The 15,954-nt window shown below is 41.0% G+C and overlaps 1 protein-coding gene across 1 annotated transcript in view; it reads left to right on the forward strand.

Moving 5' to 3' along the window:
- The window catches only part of RYR2 (ryanodine receptor 2), a gene marked incomplete at its 5' end in the record, with an annotated part of 534,914 nt that overhangs the window by 191,329 nt on the left and 327,631 nt on the right, over positions 1 to 15,954 (forward strand). Inside the window, 6 exons of the mRNA XM_045010317.1 lie at positions 4,188 to 4,306; positions 4,522 to 4,655; positions 5,640 to 5,881; positions 8,722 to 8,914; positions 11,016 to 11,232; positions 14,770 to 14,874. Coding sequence (XP_044866252.1) covers positions 4,188 to 4,306; positions 4,522 to 4,655; positions 5,640 to 5,881; positions 8,722 to 8,914; positions 11,016 to 11,232; positions 14,770 to 14,874 — 1,010 coding nt within the window. The remainder of the gene's footprint in view (positions 1 to 4,187; positions 4,307 to 4,521; positions 4,656 to 5,639; positions 5,882 to 8,721; positions 8,915 to 11,015; positions 11,233 to 14,769; positions 14,875 to 15,954) is intronic.

Consider the following 15,954-nt stretch of genomic DNA (forward strand, 5'->3'; position numbering starts at 1 on the left):
TCTTCCCTCAATAAAACTAATGTAAAGTGTTTTATTTTAAAATTAAAACTGTAGCATTCTCTAAAAGCAATAAACCACACCAGGAGTTAGATACTGATGGATTTCTCGGAGGTTTTGGGACTTCCATTTTATATGTCACAAAGAAGCATGTATCAATAGCCTATCAACACATGCCTGTTGTGGCTTATTCCTACAGTAAAGCTATTAATAGCATTAAGTTATTTAGCTTTAACCATACAAACATTCTAGAGAAGTTATTGCAACTCCTTTAGAGGGGAACTTTATGGTATTTTTATAGAGAGCTTTATCATAATGGATTCCTGAATTATGCTTATATTATTCCATATTTGTTTCATACATGAAGAAGTTGGTTAGCTAATGCAAGTGGGTTCATTTTAAAGTCAGTTGAAATATACTAATTAGTATTAATTCTTTCCATGCCTGCTGTATTTAAATTTTTCCTCTTTTCGTTTTATTTTCAGAAACACTAATTACTTTGCATAATGTGGCATTCCGTAAATCCTATCATGATTTGTTCTCTTTAGATATTTGCTATTTTTTGTTTTGTTAGGTAGTTTAGAGTATTTTTTAGATTCCTTGAGTCCCCGCAAACAGCTTATTGCACGCCAGACTATGTTCTGTTGTTTCTTGAATTGTCCACCAAAGCATTTATTTTTCTCATTAAAAGATGTCAGCATGTTGTATTCAATTTGTTTTGCACTCTCCATCCTTACTGGAGGGTTGGTGTAATAGCCTTGCTTTAAATTGCTTCTTTTCTCTCATCTGGATGTTCTGTTCCTCACAACAGCAACAAAATTCACATCAATAAATCAGAGTAAACCTTTTGTCACTTGAAGAATACTTCTTTTGTGTGTCCAGATTGTGTTTTTATTGTGAGTAAGTTGGAACTCAATAATAAAAACATGTTCATAAAGTCACAGCTCTCTACACCCCTCTGGCAAACGCTAGCGAGCTTGCCGAGTTTTGACAGAAACTTGTTCTAGATTTTATATGCTGAGGACAGTTGTTCAGTTGCTCCCTCATGCTGTAGTCTTCAATGTCATGGTCACATGCTATAATTTCTTCTTTAGTCAGGGCCTGATCCTAGGCCCACTGCAGTCAGTGTTAAAAATCTCATTCACTTGCATGGGATTTGTTTCAGGACCTCAGCGTGCATGACAGATGAAGTGTAATGAATACGTCAGATGAACAGTATTTATTTTTATCCTTATTCCTTAGCAAGTGTCCTCTAACTCATTCACTACACACTGTCTATCATGTGCACTGAGGACCCCAACCTTTGTGGGGTTAGGAGTTCTGATTGATGGGAGTGATGTTTTTGCTATTCTTCATCCTAGCTGCTGAGAAGAGTGAGAGTGTATCTCTGCCCTTTTAGCTGCAGGGAGGAGTGGTGGCAGGCATTTCCCCTTCTTCCTTACACACTAGCGAATGAGAATATGCTTCATTTCTAGTTTCTAGGAGGTCAGCAAATATGTCCTCCATTCCTATCTGCAAGAAGATGGGGGATTTCTGTCCTTTTTCTCTCTGATGCTTGGTGTAATAGATGCTCTGGGTTCTGAGGTAGTAGTTGATGGTTTATTCCTCCCTTCACTCCATGTACTAACAGGAAAGATCTGACATCTCTAATGCAGGTGAGTGTTGCAGAGAAGTACTGGCTGATACTTCCTTCCATAGAAGAGAGGGAATAGATGCTGTGGTGTTACCACTGCCCTCTTACAGGAAAAGAGCAAGGCATGGAGCATGTATCTCACCCAGAGAGTCAGGATGTGTTCTTGGAGACAAGGGGTGTGGGAGAGGCAGAAGGTCGCAAGAGACATGACAGGACAAACACTGCACCTTGTGTAACTGCTAGGTCAAAACTGCTTCTCAGCCCTCCTTTTCTTTGCTGTGACTTGTTTCTTCTGGTGGCAGCAACAGCAGCGGTTGGTAGCAATTAACTGCATGTGTGATGCTTGTGGCTGCCAAATTTGGAGGCCGCCTGAAGCAATGGTGCCTGGACCCAGTACACATGGGATCTTGTCTTACTGCACCATTGTAGGGAACCGATTTAAGTCTAATGATTCGTAATGACAATGACTGCTGGTTTATTGGGATGATAATTACATTTAATTGGGAGGCTGCAGGTGATTTAGTGGTTCTTAGTTCTTTGTGTGTCTCAATTTCATGCTGATTCTATTTGTTTGCTCCTTAAACAACAGCAGCTTTCAGTCCCTGTTTAGCTGTGATATACACAGAGAGTATGAAGTGCTTCAGGATGTTTTGCTCTGGCTGTGAGAATGTTCCCTCCAAAACAGTGACATACACTGGGTCACTGTGTTAGGAATCCCACCTCTGCCTCTCCTGCAGCATTGGGCAGGATTCAAAGTTCCAGTTTTAGTGCATTGTTAATGTGACTGAAATACATATATATTTTTTACATATTTCAGACAATATTATCCTGAGGGGAAATATAAACACAGAGAGAGAGAGAGTGTGTGTGTTATGTATGTAGTACATACGTAGGGTGAAATCTTGGCCCTTTTGAAGTTGGTGGGAGTTTTGCCATTGACTTCAGTGGGGCCAGGATTTCTCTCATATTTTAAGCTTGTGAACAATAATTATCAAATATATCTGCAGAGATCAAAGTGAATTGCAATATACTACTGTTCTGTTAACCTTTCCCCTAAATCCACTTGTCTGCTAAGCCTGCCAGTAACAATATCAACATAATATTCTTTTATTTTATTTGTTCACTGTATACTGTTGAAGGCAGCAATATTAAAACTTTGTCTATTACTGGGGAAATGCAGTGTGCAGTGAAGCCCATTTGTAGTAATCTATATAATACGATTACTGGGATGTCACTCTGTCACTCTGAAGCCTAAATTGTCCAAGTCAGTGTGAAGTGATGGAAGCTGCTACAAGCATGGTTGAGCGCTCTTTTGTTCAGAATATTAACTGGTTGAATCATAGCTGGCTTTCAGTCTGTTACCGTCCAATTTTTTTAATTTCTCAGTCACTTTGACTTTACGAATTACCGTACACCACACAGGTATAAAGTATTTATCTGCGCCATGCCGAGAGTTCTAGACCTTTGTGATATTGGAAGTAGATCAACCAATTATCACCCTTACTTCACAGCTGACGTGCATGCAGCAATTTTATTGGTTGTATGAGGGTGACTGGACAGACAGTGGATTACCCATCTCCTGTTATGGTCAATGGGCCTGAAGCCAGCAAGTGCCCACTGTTTCCCTACAGTCTATCCGCATGTGGAAATGAGGCTGCCCTTAATGAGGTAGGGTGCCTCCTCCCACTGTTTTCAATGGGACTGAAGCCATCCACACACACACAATGACTGCCACACTATCATTGATGTACTACAGAGGGAAAGTGAGGAGCAGTAGAGACTCTGTGAAAGGTGAATGGGGATAATGAGGGGGAGTGGGATGCTGGGGAGGACCAGGAGGCTGATGATGTTGCAGGGGAATGGGGTGCTGTTATTTGGGGGCAGGAGAGGGCACAGAGGATAGTGGTGGGGATGGGAGATGGAGAGAGTAGAACAGCAGCTCCCCCAGCCTGGGAGTAGTGGTGGGTAAGGGGAGTCCCCTCCAAGCAGCCAGGGGAAGGCAGTGTTGCCAGCTCTCACAAACTGATCACAAATCACAGGATTTTAGTGATGACTCAAAAAGCTTCTCTGTTTCTACAGTCTTCAGAAGGGGCCATGTTGGCAGAACTCTGTGCTAGAGCCCTGGGGCTGAGGATACAGACCTGCCCTGTCACTGAGTCCTGCCTTCATGCAATACCCCATAGGAGAGAGAGGGTCTGGGGCAGTACGATGTGGGCGGGGGGAGGAGGAATTTGGGTAGTTGTGATACTGGGACCTGGGCAGAGGAGAAACCCCAGAGCAGCTGGAGAGTTGGGGAGTCAGGGAAATGGTGCTTCAGGTCCAAACAACTGGAAGGGAGGTTGGTATGTTTGAGTTAGGTGAAGTGAACCAAAGTTGCCACATGCACATTATCAAATTTTTTACATGTTTTGCATTCATATGCTTGTTGCCTAATATTTTTGTCCAGCAGTCACTTCCGCATCACATGACTCTACAGATTTCACTGGGGCAATAGAACAGGCTTTCAGCTAGTGATATTATATAATCAATACATGATTACTATTTTTTACTTTCTCAGGAATTCTGGAGGTTTTGCACTGTGTGTTGGTGGAAAGTCCAGAAGCTCTAAACATTATTAAGGAAGGACATATTAAATCCATTATCTGTCTTTTGGACAAACATGGAAGAAACCATAAGGTGCGCAAGATACTTTTATGAATAGCTGAACTGCAGTGAATAAGAAAAGCATGTTATCTGTAAAAGTGAAATTGCAAATGGTTTAATGTATAAAATGTGTATCTCATTCAAAGGGATGGGGTATCAATACAGTTCCTTTCAGTAGTCCATGCTGATGATTAATGTTCTAATATGAAAAGAAAATTACAGTGAAAAGAACTTAATTTATTTTATAGGTTTTAGATGTCTTGTGCTCTCTCTGTGTATGCCATGGAGTAGCTGTGCGGTCTAATCAACATCTAATCTGTGACAATCTCCTACCAGGAAGAGATCTCCTTCTACAGACACGCCTTGTGAATCATGTGAGCAGGTAAATGAAAAATATTTACTTAAATATAGATCAGCAAAGCAAAAGGAATTTGAGTTCTTGTGCTAAGAAGATATCTGCAGTCATTAAGAGAAAAATCTATTTAACCGCACCACAGGAATCCTCTGTGAATTTTTCTGAAGACAACGCATTAACTGGCATATTATGGCTTTGATAAATTATATCCATAAGAATTAGAACAGGGACGATAGCCAGCCGTCTTAAGTAAAAACAACCCTAAAGTTAATTCTGGGGCAGTGTTAGCTTGAGAATAAGGGTGCTCTAGATGGATCCCTGATACACCCCCATTCCTGCACTGAGCATATGCTTGTGCAGGAGAGAATTTGGCCTTTCAAGTGAAGGGTCCTATACCCAGCAAGTAAGTTATTTAATCATTGACTGGGAGGAAAAATGTAAATATAAAAATGTGAATGATGATAATGTGATAACAGACTTTTTAAAAAAGACTTTGAAAATCAAGATTGGATGCCTTCCTTAAAAAACAAAACAAAACAAAAAAAACCCCATCACCACAGGCTCTAGCTCAAACAGAATTTATAGACATGATATGAAATTATTGGGTCAAGTTCTATGGCCTGTGTTACAGAGGAGGTCAGACTAGATGATCATAAGAGTCCCTTCTGGCCTTAAAATCTATGAATGAACTTCTGAACCACCATAATATTTTGTTCAGAGTTACGAACAACCACTATTCCCAAGATTCTACTGTACTTAAAAGTGCAAAGTATTATTACAGGTATTTGATTAGTTGTGCTGGTTTAATTGCTGGAAATTACAATTTTGATTGAACTGTATGGGAAGCTTTTCCACCAGAAATTTTGAGGAACTTTAATTTTGTTCTTCACTTTTAATGAAACAAGACATACAATAAGTGGTAAACACAAACTGAGAAAAATAAGTCTAACTACTGTAACATGTTCTTCTGATCTGTTTTTATGGCTAGCCATTTTTCCCCTTTGTTTTAAGCATGAGACCCAATATCTTCCTTGGGATCAGCGAAGGCTCCGCCCAATACAGAAAATGGTACTATGAGCTTATGGTGGACTACGTGGAGCCCTTTGTGACAGCAGAAGCAACTCATCTTCGAGTGGGCTGGGCTTCAACAGAGGGCTATTCACCCTACCCTGGGGGAGGTGAAGAATGGGGTGGAAATGGTGTTGGCGATGACCTGTATTCTTATGGATTTGATGGTCTTCATCTGTGGTCAGGTAAAGCATTTTTTAATTTCTCGATAAAGGGATGTGGAACAGCCATTTCCAGGAAGTCTGTGGTATCTAGCAGCATCAAAATAAATCATGTATGTAGATGAATGCTAGGAGGGGATTCCATTTGGGGTAACATGCAGAATCAGATTTCCATCCTGGGTTTTTTTAAGTTGATTAATCTAAAAGACGGTTTTATTCAAAACAATGTAATTTATAGATGGAATTTGGTTCCACCTGAGGCTTTTTTTTTTAAACAGTGCACTCCAAAGCTTTGCTTTAAAACTTCAAAGGTACAGAAAATGAAGTCTGACAAGCATTCTCGCAGTGGTAGACTGAATTTCTAATCCCTCTGTGTTGTTATAAGACCAACATGAGAGATTTAAGTCATATAGATTTTTGGAGGGTTTCTTTGAGATACTGATTTTAGTTAAAGCCAGACAATGGGAACTTATGTAAGCATACCGGCCTATCCAATCTCTGTATGTGATGCATATTGAATTTGTTTGAATATGTAGTAAGAAAACTTTTGTATCATACATTTTAAAAGTACTTCTCTGTGTAAAAAGGAAAGGAGCAGCTGTACCACGTCCAACCCTGTCTTCCGGCGGGGCTGCTGTACAGACGGAGGAGAGCCTGCGTGAGAGGGTTGGGGGCGGTACAGTTGTGCCGGAGGAGCTGCTGGCATGGGGCTGCCCAGTGGCACCATGTTCTGCTCCTTTCCCCACTGTAGTTCCCAGGAAAGCCCTGTGATTCAGGGCCCTTCCACGGAGCTGCGTCTCCTCCAGCTTTGTCTGTACAGCAGGAGCCCTGGTGGAGGACAGGGATGGGGAGTGATACAGCCACCAGATGAGCTGCCGGCCTTCTGCTCCTTTCCCCGCTACAGTTCCCGGGAGAGCCTTGAACCACAGGGCTCTTTCAGGAACTGAGGCGGGGAAAGGAGCAGAAAGTGGGGCCAACGGATGGCCCCACACCAACAGCTCTTCACGCCAGCAGCTGTACTGCCCCCAGCCCTATATTCTGGCACAGCTGCTGTACAGACGGAGGAGACCCTGCGTGGAAGGGTTGGGGTGGTACAGCCACACTGGAGGAGCTGCGGGCCTCGGGCCGCCCAGCAGTCCCACGTTCTGCTCCTTTCGACGCTGTGGTTCTGAAGTCTCCAGTGGGAGGGAGGAGGACAGAGCCCCACCTATTCCCAGGGTAAGGGGAGGGTGGATCGTGGGGGCTTCAGGCTGGGAGTGGGGCCGGGAGGAGTCACATGCAGGGTCATGTGGAGAGGTCATGTGCCTCCTGTTATCTGCTCCCTCCCCCCACTGGTAAGGAATGGGTTACACTTGCACCTCTGATGAGAACTGTATGTAGTATTCTAATATCAGTTTTACCAATGAAGCATACTGAGATCAAATCACCTTTCTGCTATTACTTACTACTCAGTTTATGTCACTAAGGGTCACATTAGCCCTTTTTGACACCCTACGTGGGTGATATAGTTTAGCTGTAGGTGTTCTGTACTTAATACGTACTCTGATTTGCCCCACATATTCCAAAAATTATAGGTCTTATTTTTAGAATCCATTTCCATAGGTTTTTCGCTTGCATATTTCTTCCTATATCTCACATTATAGATAAACGAAATGCCAGAAGTGTGTTATTTCTTACTTCCAATTTCTTCTGTTGATGACTTTTCTTGGGGATTAGGAATTTCATATGTACTACAATGAGATGTGTTATTTAAATTGGTTTTGGGGGGGGGAGAATGGTACATTCCAGGGTTAATTGAAGTCAGAGCAAAGTAACAGACACATATATGGTGAAAAAGTATTTACTAATCTTTATTATTTTTTGTTTTAGAGCTTGATTATGCGATCTTTTATTTACGCTGAGTAGTACAATACTCCACAAAGTAAAAACACTCTGGCCCTTAATAATGATAATTCATGATTTTACATCTTCAAATCACTTTACAAAAAACAAATTTATGTTTATCTTGGATGATGAGACATACTATAGATTAGCATTTTGATATATTTTACTCCACGCTCTATCATGGGCTCATTGATAATAGAAGAGAAGATCTTTTTTTTTTTTTTTTTAGGATTAAGGTATTCAGCACTCTTCATATTTCGTTTAGAATTTGATAACTGAAACAAAAGTCAAAATAATATACATTTCTAACGCAAGCGTGTGACGTGCATTGTTGCATCTTCAATGAATGTTCTGGGGAGTTGTGTTCATTCAGTGTATACATTAAACAATATTTACATAGAATATAAAGGGAAGGAATTTTTGATGCAAGCTCCTATTGTTGTGATTGTGGTATTTGGATGCTCAATAGTGAGATGAAGGACTTTTATTTCCAAACTGGCAGCAAGCACTGAAAGTCAGAAATACTGATCTTTTGTTGGTCAGTGGCTCAGAAGCATCCTTAGAGAGCCTGGGTAAGACCCTGGCCAGCTAATGTAGGCATTTTTTTAGAAGGTGTAATTTTTTCTCCTTCAGGTTTTAACCCACTTTTTGCTATTTGGAATTGTAGTGTAAATGGGAGTAAAATTTCAGTTTTATGAGGTTTTTTGAGCCTTAAAACGGGACCATTATTTATTTCCAGATGCATTAAGCACAATAACTAAAATAGTTTTTGCAGATGCCATTGGGTGCATATCTGCACTTTATTACAATCTTACTATTAATTCTTTGATAATCTAGTATTGATGTATCTGAATCCAGGCACATGTACTCCATCTGTTTACCTCATTATTTTTTTTTTAAGTAAATTTTTCAGGTTTTAGTGAAACCTTTTCTATGTGACTCTCTCAAGTTGTTCGAAATGTATTTCCTTTTTTCCATAGGCTGTATTGCACGGACAGTCAATTCTCCCAATCCGCATTTGTTAAGAACGGATGATGTCATCAGCTGCTGTTTGGATCTAAGTGCCCCAAGCATCTCATTCCGGATAAATGGTCAACCAGTTCAAGGGATGTTTGAGAATTTCAACATAGATGGCCTCTTCTTTCCAGTCGTCAGCTTCTCTGCAGGAATAAAGTTAGCATTGATTGTAGTTTTTCCTGTTTTCAGTGAACATGTCCAGTTATTTCTCTGCTACCTTCCCCCTCATTTCCCTTTCTGACATCTGCCTTCTTGGCACATTGCCTGTTCCATAAAGGTGGAGTGAGGTAAGAGCCGAAAGGAGTCCTGAAGGGATAGTGCACCTGGCATTTGTCAGCATGCGAACATGTTCAGGTAGTTCACTAATATACTCCACTTAGGATTTAAAAACATTTTCTGTCTCCTTCTTGTTCTTCAACACAACACACATTGCTAGCATTCACTGCCAGGCCAGCTTTTAAACCAAACTAAAAGAAAAACATCAATTTATGTACATGAATTTTTCTGATTTCTACAATGCAAAATAATGTACTTTCCATAATGCGCCTGTGGCAGTGTAGTCTCTGTTAGTTGAAGATACACAAGCACAATTGGTCAATTCTGTCTGCCAATTGGATGCACTCTGGGATTTTTTGCTAATGCTAAGCTCTCATAGCATTGTCTACCAGTAAAATATTCTAACTAAAACTAAAAGCTGGCTCTTTTGGGACCTGAAAAAGAGCTCTGTGTAAGCTCAAAAGCTTGTGTGTCTCCAACTGAAGGTGGTCCGATAAAAAGATATTACCTCATGTACCTTGTCTTTCCAGTAAAATGTTCTAGCATCTGTAATCTGGCCTCAGTTATACATGCTCATGTCACTTCCTGGCTGTACTACAGCAATGCTATCTTCCTGCATATGCAGCTGTGGGCCCCAAGGAACATCAACTAGCACAAAATGCAGTAGCGTGTCTCTTCAGCAACACAGGCTACTGCTAAGCCATGAAACCTGTACTCTGCTCACAATGCAGTTTTTCAATAGAAAAGCAACTCAGATTCAGGGTCTTAGTCCTCTTCTTCAAGGGTGCTCAATGGTTTGGGCTCATGATACTGAAAAGATTGCTTCACATTTTGGGATCCAGAGTACTGTCCGCAGACCCATTGCCCAGGCACAATGGAACCACATACTGCAAGGCTAAAGCTCATCCATGCAGGCCCAAAGCTTTGCTGGTAGCTGCTCCAAGACTGTGGGACAAACTCCTACAGGAATTAACCATCGCTGATCATACCTTTCATTCCAAATGCAAAGTTCACTTTTTTCCACATTACTTCTGCTAATATATACACATAATACAATGTATATATAACAAATTATATTTAAAAAACCTCCCCCCACAATTTCTTCTTGAGGAGAAGGAGAAAAGAAAGAACCATATGTGAGTGATATTAGTCAAATAGCTCAATGGACTTCTGGAAGGTGTTGAGATACTACAGGGATGAGGGCCTTATAAGAACCAGAATAGAATAGAATGGAATACACAACATTCTCCTGTTGTGCAACTCTGCTGAAGCCATTGTAGTTACACTAGGGATTAATTGACTTCTTTTTTTTGTATCTTCCAAATCACACTACACAGAGATTATTTTCTCAGTTTTGTATCACTAATTTATGCTCATCTCTGTACTCAGAGCCTTGCAGGGATGAAAGTTACAAGCATCATTGTACAGCTGCAGAACATGGAAATGTGGAAAACTTGTAATGTTGAAAGTAAAATGAGTTTTCTGTGTTGCGTTCTGAAGGTTTCATATGCTGCTGGAGAGAGTATGGAGTTTTAGGGAGATTTGAAAAATGAGACCCGAACTTCAAGGATGTCAGAGGGAAAGTTTCTGGGCCTGGTTTTATCTCTGATTGGCAATCTGTCTGTGTCCAGGGTTGTGGCCAAACTTTGGATGCTAAGAACGTTATTGCCTTCTAGGCATCTTTAGCAAGCTGGTGTTCTCTCACTTTCTTCTCCATTATCCTCCATCTCTCTAAAACTCTTGGATAAAAGGTGGACATTAGCTTGTGGGGTGGCTAAATCTCTTCTGGTTATATACTTGTTCCTTCTTCCTCCCCACAATCTCCAGTGCCTATTAGCAGGTTACATTTGAGAGGAAAGCATTTAATATAGTGAAGAAGTTGCAGCACTGATGGTTTTAGATTGCCATTGAGGGTGAAAGACTAAACACGGATTTGTACTGGCGGTGTTATGATTGCATAAATTGCTGCTGCTATTTACAGGGTACGTTTTCTGCTTGGAGGCCGCCATGGAGAGTTCAAATTCCTGCCTCCACCTGGGTATGCGCCTTGCTTTGAAGCTGTTCTACCAAAAGAGAAGCTAAAAGTGGAACATAGTCGAGAATACAAACAGGATCACCACCGTACAAGAGACCTATTGGGTCCAACCATCTCTTTATCCCAAGCAGCCTTCACACCAGTTCCCGTAGATACTAGCCAGGTAAGGGAACCAAACAACCACATTCTTTCTCAACCATAGACATTGCAGGCCCAGGTTAGCTTCATGTTTGAGCTTGCAACTTGTCTCAAACGTGGGTTTTCCTTCTGTGCTGATTTGGTACATTTTATTGCTAACCATTGAGAATACTGGGACATGAAAGGCACAGTAAAGAACTTGTTACTACTTATTAGAAATTTTATTTATTTCACATTCATGAGCCTTAGCACATGTAGTTTTATCCTTGGAATGGAACTAGAGTAAAACAGAGTGACCTTTGAATTAGTGGTAACTGTGGAGATGATACAAGTATTCTATTATTGTACTTTTTATTGATATAATATTTTAAAGGTGAAGGCTTGTGATCATGTTAGATGCACTGGGCCACATTTAACCGTGTTTTATTTACTGGGGTTGCCAGAGCAGAGTTTGGCTCATTATGGACAGAAAATGGTATAAATTAAACTTGCATTATCCTTGTGCTTTATTGCATATCTGTATTTATCATAGAGAAATAGAAAAGTTGACAAATGAATGCTAACACTAAAGAGAGTTGTGCTTCTAGCTCCACCTATGACAACAGATAACAAGTAGTCTGTTTAATTGGGTTGATCCTTAGAGTGGCCACTGATGCATCCCCTGAATACTGCCCATTGCTACACTTCTGGAATGATGTGGGCTCTCCCCCACTGCCATGACCTCTCACACACCAGACATGTGAGGTCACAGCAGTGGGGATGGAGTACTGCAATATGGCATTCTCCACAATACCACCAGGCAAGGACAAACCTTTCCAAAAACAGGACTCTCCGGCTTAAAACTGGATGAGTGGCCTCTGCCTGTTGATCATGCTCCCACTGAAATGAATGGGAATGTTGCCATTGGCTTCAGTGTGTACAGGATCAGGCCAAAAATGTTCACTTTTAGTGAACTGTCAGCCATAAAATGATAGAACAAGAAAGAACAAATCCTCTGCTGAAACAGACAGCACATGTCCAACTATGTGATATGCAGCTTTAAAGGTAGACTAAGGCTGAGGCATACGTATTTTGACAGTGCTCTTTTATAAAGTAATGGCTCTGAGACAGCTTGCTGGAGAATTGTATGTTTAATAAATATAGCTCTTCTGTCTTGTGGTCCTGTCTTGTAATAAGGGTGAGTAATGTAATATCAGGTTTGTTAATAATGAAGCACTATGTATTGGGGTCTGTTTTTTGCAGCAGGAGTGGAGCTGATTTGGGGGATAGCTAGGGTGACTTGTATTCTTGATTTCCCTTACAGGGCTTTTTTACACAGTCCCCTCCCAATCCTATTCTTTCTTCAAAGTAGGCCCCAAAAGAGTAATCTTCTGCAGGTTTGTTTGGCAGCTTCATCTCACCGATACACTGGAATGGTTTCAGCAGCAAATTCTTTTTCTCATGCATCCCTCCATCAGGCTCCTGGATCAGTGCCGCTCCTGCTCTGAATCTCACCAGTTGCGCTCATATCTGCCTCCTAGCTCCCCTTTCTGTACTGAGTAGAGAAGTAGCAGCAAGGTGGATCAGCAGAATGGAGGACAAACCAGAATTACCTGCTAATCACAAAACTGAAGGGGAACCTTCCCCCACAACCCAATCCCTACTTTTGGAAAGAAGCCCAATGGCAGTTTGTTTCTTCCTCCCTTCCCCCGACCTTTCCTAGCTGGGGGCAGAGAATGCAATTTAAGGACAGGCCATGGAACTTTGTGAGGGCTCCACCATTTATAGCATTGCCCTGTAAAATGGTGTATTTGGTGTGAAAGGGTGGCTGCTTCTGTTCCAAACCAGGACATTCATTGGCAGCTTATACTAAAATTATCAGCAGTAAAATAGTTAACAATATTCACATTGATGACATTATCATTAGGTTTCAGTGTTAACATCTAAATGAGATGGGGTAAAAATTTAAATTCCAACCCCCAGACTACCACTGCCTCTATTTTACAGTAACAGAAGATATCCTAAGATTTCAGTCCCCAAAAAAGTAGCTTGTTTTTGCAAAACTACATGGGAGAAGAAAGCCTTATAGCAGGGGTCGGCAACCTTTCAGAAGTGGTGTGCTGAGCCTTCATTTATTCACTCTAATTTAAAGTTTTGTGTGCCAGTAATACATTTTAATGTTTTTAGAAGGTCTCTTTCTATACGTCTATAATATATAACTAAACTATTGTTGTATGTAAAGTAAATAAGGTTTTAAAATGTTTAAGAAGCTTCATTTAAAATTAAATTAAAATGCAGAGCTCCCCGGACTGGTGGCCAGGACCCGGGCAGTGTGAGTGCCACTGAAAATCAGCTCGCCTGCCGCCTTTGGCACACGTGCCATAGGTTGCCTACCCCTGCCTTATAGAGAAATAGTACCAATGATTATATAGCATATTGAATCTGTAATTGTTTTCTCTAGATTCATTTGAAGCTGGTGGGTAATGTGAGATATATTTTGTGAGCACAAGTTATCTATACATTTATTTAGATTCTTATAAGGCCACTGTTAGAATAGTGTATAAGCTCTGGAAGAGAGTGAAAATGCATTGTACATATTTATACAGCACTTCTCATCAAGGCACTTAAATTGTGTGTGTGACCTTACTGGCTTCCCTACTCAGTGTAGAGAGGGGAGCTAGCAGGCAGGTATGAGAGCAATGTGACTGGAGTTGAGGACAGAAACTTGCACAAAGCTCACTGAATAACATTGAGGAGAGGTGACATTTTGGTCAAGAGTAAGTCACTGCTTTTATGAAAAGTGAAAGCTGACCTATTTTCATGATCTGGAATGTGTTGCAGGAGTTAGAGACGCCCCATAATTCTGCCTAAAAATGCAGTTTTTCTTTGCATTCCATACATTTGAAGACAAACTGTTGAATTTTTAAGTTAGTGTTGGCAAGATGACAAAATGACAAAGTGCTTTCTCAGGAAAACCTGTTGGTAAACTTTTAGACTCTAATTCTGTCTCCAGTGCACTCACTGCCTTAGCAGCTGCACTGTGCACTGGGAAGTTTTGTGGGGGATACTGGGGAGAGAACCTTCCCCTCTCCCCAGGCTTCACATGCCCTATCTATCACCAACTCATCAGAACCTCTCTGATTCCGAGGCAGGCTGGGGTTCCTGCACCAGTGGAGGAGGCTGAAGTATTTATATTCCCTTCACCAATTGTTATGGAAAGCATTTTGCTGAAAAATGGACATATGTGTTAGTGTTTTATCATGTAACTGAAGAAATACTGTAGATTTGGACAGCTTTTAGCTATTTTGGAGGAATTTTTCTTTTCATGTTGTGTCTACATCTCTTTCTGCATTTGCCCTTTCTGGCCCATCTTTAGAGCCATAAAATACTCATAAATGCACAGATTAACATGTATCTGTCAAAGGAACACTTGAAAAACACACAAACTTCATTATGGCTGGCTTGAGAGATCTCTAATTTATTCTGACTGACTACGTTAACAATGTTGGTTATGAGAGTACAGTAACTGGATTGCACAGTAATACAATATATTTGTAATAGTCTGTCTCTCTTCTGTCTTTAGATTGTTTTGCCTCCTCACCTGGAAAGAATTAGAGAAAAATTGGCAGAGAACATCCATGAACTCTGGGTTATGAATAAAATTGAACTTGGCTGGCAGTATGGCCCAGTAAGTACCTTTTTAAATTTCACATTCTGTTAGATACAATTTTGCTATCTAAGAGAGTAACTATCTTATTGTACTGTGTGCTGACACCACTCTGATCATACTGGATATCCTCCATTGCTAAAACGGGGTAGATTTTAACCTTCCTCCCAATAGTTGGAAACCAACGGTATTCATATAGCCAAAAAGCAAAGATATTGGGCCAAATCCTGGTATCCATGAAGGCTGCTTTATGGTTAGTTTTTAAGTCTGTCTAGGTGTGGATTCCCAGGCTGGTGTAGAAACAGCATAGCTGGCTCTTCCTTTTCACCTTGCACTTGGGCAGGAAAGGAGTCAGAGGAAAGGAGTGCAGTTGGATCACCACGTCTGTCTTGGCTGCAAAACAGCTTTTTGGGGGCAGTTCAGAGCAATGTAAAGCAGCCGTAAGGCTCCTCTAACATGTCAGGGGCATGCTGTCATTATCTCCCCCACCATGGCTGTGCACCCAAGAGAAGTAGAAATCATGGTCATGGAGTCAATGAAGTAAAGACCAGGATTAAGTCTTGGATGGACTTCTCTTGGGAAACTCGCTGGGTTGCCAAGGGAATGAGCCATACAGAACAGGTGCTCCTCGGCTTGCCCTGCCTCCCTTGATCAACATGTACCTGCTAGAGTCCCAGTCTGGGTGTTCATGGAAAAAATAACTCTGTGAACTCTCAAGGAAAGAGAGTTGCCAGGAAATCTCCAACTGTCCCTTAACCCCTTATGTGAGTTATATTCTTTTTGTCCCTATGTTAAACTATGCATTTTATTGTTTGTGTATTTCCCTAAACACACTAGGAAAATACAGCCTAGATGGAGCTACTATAAGGTGGGTGCATAACTGGTTGGAAAACCGTTCCCAGAGAGTAGTTATCAGTGGTTCACAGTCAAGCTGGAAGGACATATTGAGTGGGGTCCCACAGGGATCAGTTCTTCATCAATGATTTCAATAATGGCATAGAGAGTACACTTATAAAGTTTGTGGATGATGCCATGCTGAGAGAGGTGGCAAGTGCTTTGGAGGATAGGTTTAAAATTCAAAATGATCTGGACAAAGTGGAG

Source organism: Mauremys mutica, chromosome 3 (assembly GCF_020497125.1).
Source record: "Mauremys mutica isolate MM-2020 ecotype Southern chromosome 3, ASM2049712v1, whole genome shotgun sequence".
NCBI classification, from domain to species: domain Eukaryota; kingdom Metazoa; phylum Chordata; order Testudines; family Geoemydidae; genus Mauremys; species Mauremys mutica.